The sequence below is a fragment of the Nicotiana sylvestris genome, chromosome 1, assembly GCF_000393655.2.
Source record: "Nicotiana sylvestris chromosome 1, ASM39365v2, whole genome shotgun sequence".
Lineage (NCBI taxonomy): Eukaryota > Viridiplantae > Streptophyta > Magnoliopsida > Solanales > Solanaceae > Nicotiana > Nicotiana sylvestris.
The window spans coordinates 135,767,833-135,782,293 of NC_091057.1; the positions used below are offsets into that span (position 1 = coordinate 135,767,833).

The 14,461-nt window shown below is 40.1% G+C and overlaps 1 protein-coding gene across 1 annotated transcript; it reads left to right on the forward strand.

The window, feature by feature from the left end:
* The first annotated feature begins 617 nt into the window (after positions 1-617).
* On the forward strand, positions 618-1,985 carry LOC104242459 (UDP-glucosyltransferase 29-like). The gene has a single exon (XM_009797512.2). The coding sequence runs from the start codon at positions 618-620 to the stop codon at positions 1,983-1,985; it is 1,368 nt and encodes a 455-aa protein (XP_009795814.2).
* Positions 1,986-14,461: the final 12,476 nt, after the last annotated feature.

A 14,461-nucleotide genomic window follows, 5' to 3' on the forward strand; every position in this document is an offset into this window, starting at 1 on the left:
TTTTTTAAAGTTTATTTTAATGAGAGAAAAAAAAAAGCTTGACATCAGCTCTCCCATAAGAACAATTTTGTCGTCCCATCAGTTGGAGTTTCTCAGTTATATATAAATCTAATTTCTTTTGAAAAGGACATAGCAGGTTATACGATTAATTTTAGGCTCGCACGACGCGTCGAACTTAGAGAAGTTGGATTTATTTAAAGTATACTAGCTAATTAAGATTCTAACATTTCACCAATAGTAGACGGTCAAAATATTTTTGTAGCTTCATATACTTTAACAATATACTTTAACAATAAAATCCAACTCTTTGTTTTCTCTCTCTACAATTGTGTTAATTACTTACCCAAATAAGGAAACAAATCAACAAAATAAGGGTAATACTATATTATAAGGCAAGAAATGGGATCCTTAGGATCGGAAGTAAATGAGCTTCATTGGTATCTTCGGTAGCTTTTCTCTTTATTTTAGGCAGAAAGTTTCCACTTTTAAACAATTTTTTATTCATATGAATAGTTACCATATTAACAATAACGACGTTCGTTATAAGTTCTAAAGCTCCTCGTCACAAAATCAGTTCATCAAGATAGAATAAAGAGTGAAAAACAGTTTTTTGATTCATGAATATTTTGATGGAGAACCAAGACCCAATTCGTGTTTTGATGTTTCCATGGTTAGGACATGGACACATCTCTCCTTTTCTTGAGTTAGCAAAAAAGCTTGTCACAAGAAACTTCATCATATACTTGTGTTCAACTCCAGCAAATTTCACTTCCATCAAACAAAAGCTCATTAACGAAAACTTAACTGAAAAAATTTATCTTGTTGAACTTCGACTTCCATCTCTTCCAAATCTTCCTCCTCATTACCACACAACCAATGGCCTCCCACCGCATCTCATGTCCACCCTCAAAAAGGCATTCAAGATGTCTAATCCAATGTTCACCAAAATTGTCAACACTATCAAACCTGACTTACTTCTTTACGATTTGCTTCAGCCATGGGCGCCTAGGATTGCATTGGAGAATAATATTCCTGCAGTTGTGTTTGTCACTAGCAGTTCCGTCATGTTTTCATACACGTTTCACACTTTCAGGTACCCTAGTTCAAAGTTTCCCTTCCCTTTTATTTATTATCGTGACTATGAGATCACTCGTATGCTCGAAAATCAAGATTTGGAGCCTATTGAGCAACAACAAAAAGATAATACTAGTGTTAAGTTGTGCTTTGGACGATCTTCTAACATTGTTTTAATCAAAGGTTTTAAGGAAATTGATGGTAAATATAGTAACTATTTATCTAGGTTAACCAAGAAGAAAGTCATTCCGGTTGGTCCACTTGTTCAAGAACCTACCAGTGAAGATGATAATTCCTCACAAATTCTAACATGGTTGAACCAAAAAGAAAAAGGATCTAGTGTTTTTGTTTCTTTTGGCAGTGAATATTTCCTTACTAAGGAGGACAGGGAAGAGATTGCTCATGGGCTAGAACAAAGTGGGGTTAACTTTATATGGGTTGTGAGGTTTCCCAAGGGTGGAAAACTCAAACTCGAACAAGCATTACCCGAAGGGTTTTTCAAGAGAGTAGGGGAAAGGGGAATGATTGTTGAAGATTGGGCACCACAAGCTAAAATATTAGGAAATCCTAATATTGGTGGATTCTTTAGTCATTGTGGATGGAATTCTGTGATGGAAGGAATGAAATTCGGCGTTCCAATAATTGCTATGCCCATGCATCTTGACCAGCCATTGAATGCTAGGCTTGTGGAAGAAGTAGGTGTTGGTTTGGAAGTGGTTAGGGACAAGGATGGAAGACTTGATAGAGAACAAATAGCTGCAATGATCAATAGGGTTGTTCTTGACATGAGGGCAGAAGCTGTGAGGACAAAAGCAAAGAAGATGAGTGAAACAATAAGAGTCAAAGGAGATGAAGAGATCGATGTAGTTGTCCAAGAGTTGCTGAAACTTTGCAAGAGAAACGTGCTCTAGATTTTTTATTTCTATCTTCCTGTCTAGCTTTGTTTTTAGGTTTTTGTTTCATGCTTACCAAACTCGGCAGCATGTTTTTATGGAGTACTAAATTTTTGTATGTACTCCTTAGAACTCTTTTATGGTGTTTCTCTTGGCTAGTACAAACCTTCAGTACTTGTGTAATGATTGATTTGAGACTAGCAAAGATGATAATGTCCAAATCTGCCTTGGTATTAAATGAAAATTTGAAGTTTTCTTTTGTTAGTAAACTTTATTTGTAAAATAATTATGGAAAATATAAATGAACATAAACCGAAATAGAATATTAATCCGAGCTCACTGAATTCACAGTGTTTCCTTAAGGAATTTAATCCCCTCCTAGTACCCAAGGTTATGGATTATTTCCTCCCAGGATAGAACGAATTACGCATTGGTGTAGTGGTACTTCAAACCCCAATATTTCAGCGAACACAAAGTTTGGTAGCAAATCACACTTACTGTTGCTTTCTTTGAAGTTAAAATATGCAGAAGTAAGGAGAAGAACTCAGAAAATTCGTATGGAAATTCTGAGCAGAATAGTCTTATAAATTATAGCCAAAGTTGGGCTAAAATCTGAAGAGGTGCAACTCTTCAGAATGGATGTTTATGCAAAACGGCCACAACATAAATGGCTATGTACTCAACAATAAAGAGGGAAAATTGAAGAGCGTAGTTTCAGCCGAGGCCGAGCCGAGCGACGACGACGCGAGAATTGCCTTCTTCTCAACTCTTTAAGAGCTAGAAGAAGAGCAATTGCTATACCCATAAAAACCTCTTCCTCTTCCAATATGGGACAATGTCCCTTTGCCAAGGGGGAAACTTAAAATTTCACTCAAAAATTTTATTTCTTTCCATTTCCCATTCACCCTCTTTTAAGTATTTAATATACTTAAATACATAAAACCCCAACAACTTTTAACCTTTATTCATTTTTTTGTTAGAGCCTTAGAGGATAAATATCGAAGCTTATGCAAAGATTTTAATTACTCCGTACACAATATATCGCTAACCAGGAAGGCGCGGTTTCTTGGACCATATACAACAGCAGCCTGTGTATGCTACTAGAATATTTGTTGAGTTTTAATTTTTCTACATTAACAAAGAATATTTGAACTCTCAGGCAAATCATATTTAATCAGTATGATGTAATTTATGGGTTATGGTTTCTCAAGCATCCATTACTTTTGGAGCCCCGCATTATTATTTATATAGAAAAGCTAGTACTTTGTACAAATACATTATTTGAGTATTCAGTCTCTTAATTTCAGATTAAAAGATAGTTCAGTATCCATGATTTAAAAATTCGTGATCCGCCATTATATTAAATGACCCAAATCTCTAGAGTTGCCTATATACCATGCAATTTAAGAATCCCTTTCGTAAATCATGTCAATTCTCTCTTACAAAAGTGCCCAAAAAAAAGGAAAATGAAAAAGTATGTAACCATGAAGGTTCTACGTTTTGGACAAAATTTTTATAAATTGTCTCTTACGTACTAGGAGAATAGAGTTTTTAAGTCTTTCTATCCCTTATGACGAGGATACTTTCAAACTAAGGGAAGATACTTAACCATCGGTTAGAGCCTTCAAAGAATTAACTAGGAGAACAACATTTTTAACATAGATAAAAATGACATAAAATATTTATAATCATGTCACTTGTAAGTTATAAGGTAAGTTAATCTTTGTAATAAATATTAATTAGGTGACTTGATAAATATGGTAACTTACTTGTTATGATAGGTTAAAGTATATTAGTTCTCTCATGTACATTCTTTCTCCCCCTACTCTAATAAGTACTTTCAATTTTGTCTAACTCTTCTTAGACCATAAATCGTAAAACCAGGTAATATTTTGATTAAAATTTTTAGTATTAAAAGAGTAGTAATTGTTTGACCAAAAAGTATGAAACTCTTTGTTAAACTAATTAAATAAGGGATTATCCTAGTAAAAGATAATATCCCTAGATCTAATCAGTTTATATGGATAATGTGGGACCACGTTGAAGTAGATTTAATGCAATACACAATAATGTTGTTGTTATTAATGTGATGAGAGCAAGTAATAAATAACAATAAATTGCACTAAATGTAAATAAGGAGGAAGATTCACCCAATAATGAAAAAGGTGAATGATTCCTTCTTCTTACAATGATGAATGACAAGAATATAAGAGAATACTATACACTTTCTTGGATCTTGTGGAAATGACAATGGATTGAATATAAAGATCCAATCTTTCTCAGAAAGTTGTTCTTTGTATTATCTAGAGAGCTTACTTTCCAAAATTGTCCTTATCAGATGGAATATTACATGTCCTTTTTCTTATCTCTCTTGCTATTTACATGGGATATTCCCGAAAAAAACCCTAAAAGGTACAACAGAAGGAATATTTCATAGAATATTCCATTTGTAAGTTCCTAAGCTGTACTTCTGTTCCTTGCTGCTCGACCTCGGCCCTGATGAGCCACTCAACGGCTCGTTCTATTCACTACTGATCATCCTCGACCGAACTACTCATGATAAGTTATAATTCTCATGATAATGACCTCCTCGTGCTGAATTTCCTCGGTCGGATTTTGACCCATACAGTTAGTCCCTCCACTTATCGAGGTCGTCTTTTGGTTGACCTCAATGAGCGGACTTCGTTAGTCACAAATTGAGAGATTCGGATGGGGATGCCGAGTAGTACGAATCGCAGCCGAGCTGATGATGTGGCATTTTGAGAGCCACGTGTAATGACCCTAGTTCAGAAATGATGTCACAGCCCCATGCGTCATCATTACGCATATTTCCTATGCATTGTATCATTTCTTGTGTCCCTGTTGTTTCAATTCCAGTACATTTGACGGTTATTTTTCTCGATTTGTGCGCCGGTATTCTATATAAATAAAGGGGGAAACCCTTTAAATTCAACTTTACACTTTTCGATCTATTGAACCTGCATATCTTTTTCTCTTCTTCTTCTTCTTCTTCTTCTTATTTCTGTATTCCTATTTTCAGCAGCTTTTGCCGTTATCGCTTTTGCACTTTCGATTCCTTCACACATATATAATAAAAGATGGCTAGTGCATCTTTCAACCCTGAGGGGACCTCTGACCCAGTTTCGTTGTTAGTGGCTATGCCCTCTCGTGATGAAGGGGAAGCCATTGTTGTAGAGGATGAAAGTTTCTCCACTGTGGAGGAAATCATTCCTCGTAATTAAGGCTCCAAGTCGGACTTCTCGAAGTCACTTGCAGACGAACACGAGCCTCTGAAATTCGAGATGGAAGCAGCCCATCTTGCCTTGCTTAGGACCAAGTACAACATTCCCGCTCACATCGATTTGGTCCTAGCTGGGAACGACGTGATCCAGATTCATCATCCTGGGTATTGCGCGTTTTACGCGTACCCATTCCAAGTGGGTTATTCTCTCCCTCTTCCCCTGTTGATGGAGGAATTCTGCCATTATTACGGTATTTGTCCGGCTCAGCTCTCCCCTTATATTTACAAACTCTTTCTTATGTTGATAAAGTACGTGGAGCTGGACGACTGTAGGATTTCCATCCACCATCTACTGCATCTTTTCGCGCCAAGCTTCCACAGGGGTACAATGATATCTCCACCACCATGGGACCAAGGGACTGGTGGTGTAAATAGACGATAAGACGAATCGTCGATTTTGGGTCAACTTTTTATACATCAAAACCGAGCACGTGGTGGCGAACCCCAGTGGATTCCCTGAGGAGTGGAACTTCGCTCGTAAGTATTTTTGCTAACTGATTGTTTGTTCTCTCTTCGATGACTTGATTATTCTTCTTTCTTTTTATGTAGCCGAGAAGGGTCCTCCTACATTGATCGCCGATATTCGTGACTGGGTAGCTCAAATTTCACCCTACACTGTGGGAATCCGTGAATGGTCGTTGTTCAACAAAACGTTTGGATGCAAACCTTCTTCGACTAGTAAGTCAAGTTTTCGATCTTCAGTCACTTCGACCTTAATACCGTCTTCTTTTATACTTATGTAGTTTTTCTTTGTTGTTAGGCCGAAGGGTTCTCAGGAAAGCGAAGGCTCCCACCCCTACTTTTTGTCAATCGGGTACCTCAACCGGGTCTTTACTCGCTGTGACTGTAGGCGAGTCCGCACAGACTGCTACTTCTTCTCAGGCCCCGACCCAGCGTAGTCTTGGTCGTCGAGCGTCTGGCTCATCAGCGGAGACTCCTACTTCTCTAATATTCCATTTAGTGGATAAGTCATCGTCGGGTGAGGAGGAAGCAGTTCTGCTAAAAAGGCGAAGAGTAGGGGTTGGCAACGAGGTGATAGAGAACCAGGAGCCGAGGGGGAGTGATCCCGAGCAAGCCACATCCGCACTTAAGAGCGGCGTGGCTTTGGACGCAAAGACTATGCCCCCTTCAGATGTGGAGATTGCTTCCTTGCCAGAGGTCGACGTAGAAAGAGGAGGGCAATCAGAGGTAGTTGAGGTCATTCCGGGGAGTGATCCGTCAATGTCAGAGAGGGACAGTGTATCTTCATCTGCCAAAGAGAGGGGGGAATGTGGCCATGGACGGTGACGAGTCTGCTCCAACATTGACCCTGAAGAGGTACAGATGTTTGATGAGGGGTTGACTCGGGTAGAGGTGAGAATGGAGGGATCTACTCGTTCCATCGTCATTCCCTTGGACTGTTGTCACGACCCAAACTGGAGGGCCATGACTAGCATCCAGCCATACTTACTGAGCACCAACGTATATTTTATCTAACCTTCTTTATTGTCTTTTAGGGCCGACGATATCAATATAATTGGTAGACATGGATCATGGACAACTAACAACAAAAGATGATGACATGAACATACATAACATGGGATGACCAGACAATCAAGAAACTATATATAAGGTACGAGCTACCATGCTACTATGAAAGACTATACAATAAAAATCAACTGACAAAGCATACCAACCTATACATGAGTTGACACTTGTCTATGAGCCTATAAAGGAACATAAGTGCTGCAACATTGTCGAAACAAGGCCCCGATATACCCATAATGTCTATAACAAAAATGCATACCAAGACCACGACAAGTACGAAGAAGGGATCTCACCAATCACCATTGAATTGGACCACCTACTATGGTGAGGGAGTTGTGCCTGGCTGTCTATCAGGACCTGCAGCATGACATGCAGCGTCCACAAATAAAAGGATAGAGAATATACAACCTATAACGTCTGGGTACCTCTAAGGGCTACTGACATGTAATGCATGATACATATGTATATCTGCATAAACTTTTAAAACATACGCCTCTGTGGGCATCATCATCATCATATCATACCCGGCCGTAATAGGCTCGGTAAAAACGTACCTGGCTATCATAAGGCTTGGTAGAATCGTACCCGGCCACGTGAAGCTCGGTAAAACACAACTAACTACTGGTTGCACAATAGGTGTCGTACCCAGCCGACTATAGCGCGACTCGATAGAGTAAAATAGATACATATATAATACTGCATGCTCGACTCATGGAATCACGTTCTAAACCTTTCGGAGTGGCGTAAGGTCAGTATCCTCTGCACACGCTATTAGGACTAACTCTTCACTATGAACCATATAAGAATTATGAAGTACCAACAACATTGATAATATAAGAATAAGAGAAGTAACATCAACATTAATCGTTCCATAAGAGGGGAAATAATGTAAGTACTGCTAGTTTCTAAGAGTAGAGTATCTTTGGAAGCTCGTTCATTACATTATGTATAATTAGAGTCGTGCAAAAGAAGGAAAGGGATAGACTCACATACCTTGTATATACTTCCCAAACTCAAGGTAGGCAAATGCCAAGACTCCTTAGTCTACAATAGGAGAAATGACACTATCGTTAACGTTTAAGCGTCGTAACTATTATGTACCGACCACAACCTATTTTATGATGAAACGGACAGAACCTCCCCTATCTATATGACTTCCACAAGTGAAAAAAATCACCAAACATCCCAAACAACATCAATATTAATCATATTGAACCTCCCAAAATAGTCCACCAACCGATAACATTACTACCAAGCCTTTCGATATATATTCCACAAGTTCTAGCTTCAATGACTTAGCCGCAACTTGAATAATATTAAATACATATAGAGTAAGAGGTTCCTTACCTTTATACAAAAATAACAACTCCAATTTGACCTTAAGTTTCCATGAAATATCCCTCCAATGCTGCCATAACAACAAGAAAACGAAACTAGCAATCAATTAGTGTTTTTCGGCAATAAAATCACTTTAGAAGGCTTGAAATCTCCTAGGGTTGATATTAAGAACTTGAAGGAGTATTTACAGAACATAAACCTTTTAAAACAACCTCCCACACGAGCTGGAACAACACAAAAATGAGCAACAACAAGAAGAAAAAGAAACTTACTAGTGCCACGGGATTCCCGAAACTTGATTTGTGTTGTTTGTCCTTTGTTTGGGTTTTGAATCTTGAGAGAACCTTAAGAGGGTGTTCCTAGGGTTCTAAGGTCTGAATATCGTGAAAAAATGACTTAAAACGGGTTGGAGGCATCATATATATACCCAAATGTCTTAAACCGCCTAAGTGGGCCCCAAAGAGAGGTGTTTGGCGTAGTCTCACGAAAATGTGAATATCTCTCTACTCCAAGATCGTATAGATGAACGGTTTAATGCGTTGGAAACTAGACTCATAGATCTTCAATTTGGAAGGTATATTAGCTTACAATTCTAAGTAAATTGGGATAAAAGCTTAGTAACATTTGACCTAATGTTTAAGTAAAATTATGAACCTAAGTTGTGACAACTTTTGTCGACTTTTGTCTCATAACTCGTTGACTTCAAGACTTATATACGGATATTATATGATTCAAATACCTTAAAACACTACCTCTTGAGTGTATTAAGCACCTCTAGGTTTATCCGAAAATACGGCTGATAACATCTTTGATTCGTTTAACTTCTAATACTTGTTAACCACCCTTATACACCTTTGTATCATTTAATACCAATAGGATTAACTTCTTATCATCTTAAAGATAATCTCTTCATGGATTTACATTGACTACCTTATGGCATGAGCTAACATACGTGAATATGGGTTGTAACACCCTCCCCCTTAGGAACATTCGTCCTCGAATGTAAGGGTCTATGGGGAGTCCAAATCATCGTGGATTCCAACGGAAATTTCCGATTAATTTTCCCCTATAAAATTGTACCTAGCAAAACTTGCAAGCAGTTAAGCCCAATATATGGCCTCACAAGGTTACACAAAGCATTATGGATATTTACACTATCTGCATATTACCATTTTGTATTAAGGAAGAGTATTCTCAAGTTATTGCTTACCTCATAAAGCCATTTCACCTTCCAATGTATCCTGTGTTCCACCAGCATCCTTGTTATCTTTATTCTGGAATAGGTACGGGTATTTAGACTTCATCTCCTCTTCTGCTTCCCATGTCATTTCTTCCATATTCTCCTTCCTCCACAATACTTTGACGGAAGCTACATCTTTTGTTCTCAACTTGCGGACTTGTCGATCTAATATAGCCACTGGCACTTCTTCATATGATAGGTCATCTGTAACTTGTACATCTTTGATAGGGACGACTCGAGAAGGGTCTCCAATACATTTCCTCAACATAGATACATGGAATACCGGGTGGACAAATTCCAATTCGGATGGCAATTCTAACTCGTAAGCAACCTGTCCAATTCGTCGAAGAATTTTATGCGGCCCGATATACCTTGGACTCAGTTTACCTTTCTTCCTAAAATGCACCCTTTATTGGTGAGATTCTCAAGAAAAACCAATCACCAACCTCAAACTCCAGATCACGACGTCGGACATCGAAATAAGATTTTTGCCTGCTTTGTGCCATCCTCAATCGCTCCTGTATCACTTTCACCTTCTCAATAGCATGGTGAATCAAATCGGGCCTATATAATTCTGTTTCACCGACTTCGAACTATCCAATTGGTGATCTACATCTCCTCCCGTATAGTGCCTCGTATGGGGCCATTTTAATACTGTAATGGTAGCTATTATTGTAGGCGAATTCTATGATTGGAAGATGATCATCCCAATTCCCTTTAAAATCTAGAACACATGCTCGTATCATATCTTCCAGTGTCTGAATGGTACGTTCAGCCTGTCTGTCAGTCTGCGGATGAAATGCAGTGCTAAGATTCACTTGTGTGCGTAAACCCTTTTGAAAAGACCTCCAAAAGTTAGTCATAAATTGAGCTCCTCGGTCTGATATAATAGATATCGGCACACCATGAAGCCTAACAATCTCCTTGATATACAACTTCGCATAATCTTCAGCCGTGTAAGTTGTCTTAACTGGCAGAAAATGGGAACATTTTGTAAGTCGATCAATTATTACCCAGATGGAGTCAAACTTGTGATAAGAGCGAGGTAATCCAATAATGAAGTCCATATTAATCACCTCCCACTTCCAGGTCGGAATCTCTATATTCTAAAGCAGTCCACCGGGTTTCTAATGTTCTATCTTTACTTGTTGACAATTGGGACACTGGGCTACAAATTCTGCAATAGACTTCTTCATGTTATCCCACCAATACTGGTCCTTGACATCATGATACATCTTTGCCGAGTCGGGATGGATGGAATATCGGGATTGATGAATCTCATTCATAATCTTCTCTCACAACCCTGCCACATTAGGCACACATAATCGGCCCTGGTATCTCAGTGCCCCATCTCTTCCGATCTCAAAAGTCGTACTTTTACACTGTTGAATGCTCTCTCTTAATTGTACTAAGATAGGATCTTCATATTGCCGTGCTTTTACCTCGGCTACCAAAGATGATTCTGATGTATTCTGTATAGTAACACCTCCGTCATCAGAGTCTAACAATTTGATTCTCATATTGGCTAGCTGATGAAGCTCTTTAGTCAACCCCCATCTACCTGTCTCAATATGTACTAAGCTTCCCATTGACTTACAGCTGAGAGCGTCTGCCACAACATTGGCTTTACCGGGACGATACAATATCTCCACATCGTAGTCTTTCAGTAATTCAAGCCACCTACGCTGCCTCAAATTCAACTCTTTCTGCTTGAAGATGTATTGTAAACTCTTGTGATCTGTGTATATATCAACATGGACGTCGTGTAAGTAGTGCCGCCCTATCTTCAAAACATATATTACTGCAGCCAATTCCAAATCCTGGGTTGGATAATTCTTTTCATGCTTCTTCAATTGTCTTGATGCATAAGCAATCACCTTCCCACGCTGCATCAATACGCACCCCAAACCTATACCTGAGACATCACAATATACCACATAACCTACTGTTCCTTCAGGGAGAGTGAGCATTGGTGCAGATGTCAATCGATTCTTCAGCTCCTGAAAACTACGTTCACAAGTGTCAGACCACTGGAACTTGGTAGCTTTCTGTGTTAACTTAGTCAATGGTGCTGATATAGAGGAAAACCTTTCTACAAACCACCTAAAATATCCTGCTAGCCCTAGGAAGCTGCGGACTTCTGATGGTGTTGTAGGTCTCGGACAATTCCTTACTGCATCGATCTTCTGAGTGTCGACACTAATACCCTCGCCAGATATCACATGGCCAAGGAACGCTACTGAGTTCAGCCAAAATTCACATTTGGAGAGCTTAGCATATAACTTATGATCCTGAAGCGTCTGTAATACTATCCGCAAGTGGCCCGCATGTTCCACCTCCGAACGAGAATACACTAGAATGGCATCAATGAATACAATAACGAACACATCAAGATAGGGCCTAAATACAATATTCATGAGATCCATAAAAGCTGCTGGGGCATTTGTTATCCCGAACGACATCACCAAGAACTCAAAGTGACCATATCTTGTTCGGAAGGCCATCTTTGGAATATCCTTCTCCTTAACCCTCACCTGATGATACCCTGAACGTAAATCAATCTTGGAGAAATACTTGGCACCCTGGAGTTGGTCAAACAGGTCATCAATTCTTGGAAGTGGATACTTGTTCTTTATAGTAAACTTATTCAACTGTTGATAGTCGATACACATCTGTAACGACCCGTCTTTCTTCCGCACGAATAGGACTGGTGCACCCCAAGGTGAAGTGCTAGGCCTAATGAAGCCCTTATCCAGCAAGTCATTCAACTTCACCTTCAACTCTCGCAACTCTGCCGGGGCCATTCTGTATGGAGGGATAGAGATCGGTTGAGTGTCAAGCAACACATCAATGCTAAACTCAATCTCCTTTCAGGAGGAAGGCCTGGGAGTTCATCTGGGAAAACATCTGGAAATTCGTTGACCATGGGGATTGATTGTAGAGTAGGCGGCTTCGCCTCCGCATCCCTAATGCGAACGAGATGATAAATATAACCTTTTGAGATCATTTTCCTTTCCTTAAGATAGGAAATAGACCTACCTTTCGGTGTAGCAATGTTCCCCTTCCATTCAATGACGGGTTCACCAAGAAATTGAAACCTAACCATCTTCGTACGGCAGTCAACATTTGCATAGCAAGAGGCCAACCAGTCCATTCCCATTATCACATCAAAATCAACCATTTCTAACTCAAATAAATTTGCCGAGGTTTGACGACTATAAATCATCATAGTGCAACCTCTATATACCCTTCTAGAAATCACAGAATCTCCTATCGGAGTAGATACCGCAAGGGGTTCACTTATCAATTCAGGTTCAATGCAAAACTTATTAGCCATAAAGGGTGTAACACATGATAATGTAGATCCCGGATCAATCAGCGTGTATACATCATAAGAAAACATAGACAATATACCTGTAACAACATCTGGAGATGACTTGAGATCCTGTCGACCTACTAGACCATAGATTTGATTTTGAGCACCACTCAAACTCGGCACTGCACCTATACCTCTACCACGACCTGTCGACTGTTGAAAACCCCGTGCTGGAGGTCGAACTGATGAGGAAGAACCAGACACAGATCCAGTCGGCTGAGCCATACCATCACCTCCTCTATTAGGACAATCCAACATCATATGGCCAGGCTGTCCGCAAGAATAACACACATCAGAACCTCAACGACACAGCCCAAAGTGGGCCTTGCCGCACTGATCACAACGTGGTGTTGGGGGTCTCGTCTGACTAATATCCCTGTGATGTTGCGATCCTGATGCCCGCGAACTCTGACCCGGACCAGAATAGGTAAATCGATCATATCGAGGCCTCTGAAACTGTGGAGGAGCACTAGCTACAGGTGGCACCGAACTCCTCAAAGATTGGGGCCTAACGTTGCCTCTGAAGTCATCAGAATACCCTGCAAATCTCGCCCTCTTATGCTGGCCCCTATTCTGCTCCCTATCAGCCCTCTACTGGCGCTTATGATCCTCTAGGGTCTGGGCATAAGCCTGAATATGGGAAATATCCATGCCTTCCACCAAGGAGGCTGTCATACACTTATTTATCAGATGTGGTCCCAACCCATTCACGAACAGATGCACCCTATCACTCATCTCAGCCACCATATGGGGAGCATACCTTGACAAAGAATCAAATTGCATACTATACTCTCGCACACTCATATTACCTTGTTGAAGGTTCAAGAACTTATCAGCTCTAGCTCGTCGTATCTCAACTGGAAAGTAGTGATGAAGAAAGGCCTCAGAAAATTCCTTCCACACAGCTGGAGGAGCGTTCGGCCCCTAGATCTCTCCCAACTATCATACCAGAAAATTGCTAAATCTCATAACCGATAAGAAGCCAACTCCACTGCCTCCGCGTTACTAGCATGCATAACCCGCAGTGTACGATGAACCTGGTCAATAAAAGTCTGTGGGTCCTCCTTGGGGTCTGATCCGGTAAACACTGGAGGATCTAAATTAATAAAATCACAAACTCTCGTACTAACTGGTTTATCAACAGCACCTGTATTCTGCCTCTAAGCCTGAGCAGCTACCAAGCTAGTCAACAACTGCAAAGCACTCCACATATCCTGGTCTGTAGTGCCAGATGGAGGAACTGGAGGTGTTGGGTGCCTCCTAATATCTTCTGGAGGAGACGGAGTAGATGAGGTATGAGAGGGCATCTCACTATGAGCCTCACTTTGTCCTGCTCTGGCTTGGGGCACCTGACTGGTACCCTCTCCTACTGCTGTATCCAGTAGTCTACTAATTGTTTGCTTCCTAGTCGAAGGCATCACTGAAAGAAAACAAGGTAAATATTAGAGACGAACACTTACGACTCAACTCTATGCACGATGTAGATTCAGGAAGAAGGTAACAACCCTAGATGTCATGTAGCCTCCTGATTATAAATGTGGCACACTAGACATCCATAATCAAGACTCTACTAGACACGGCTCATAGACAACCCCTAGGACACACATGCTCTGATACCAAATTTGTCACGACCCAAACTGGAGGGCCATAACTAGCACCCGGCCACACTTGCCGAGCACCAACGTACATTTTATCTAACCTTCTTTATTATC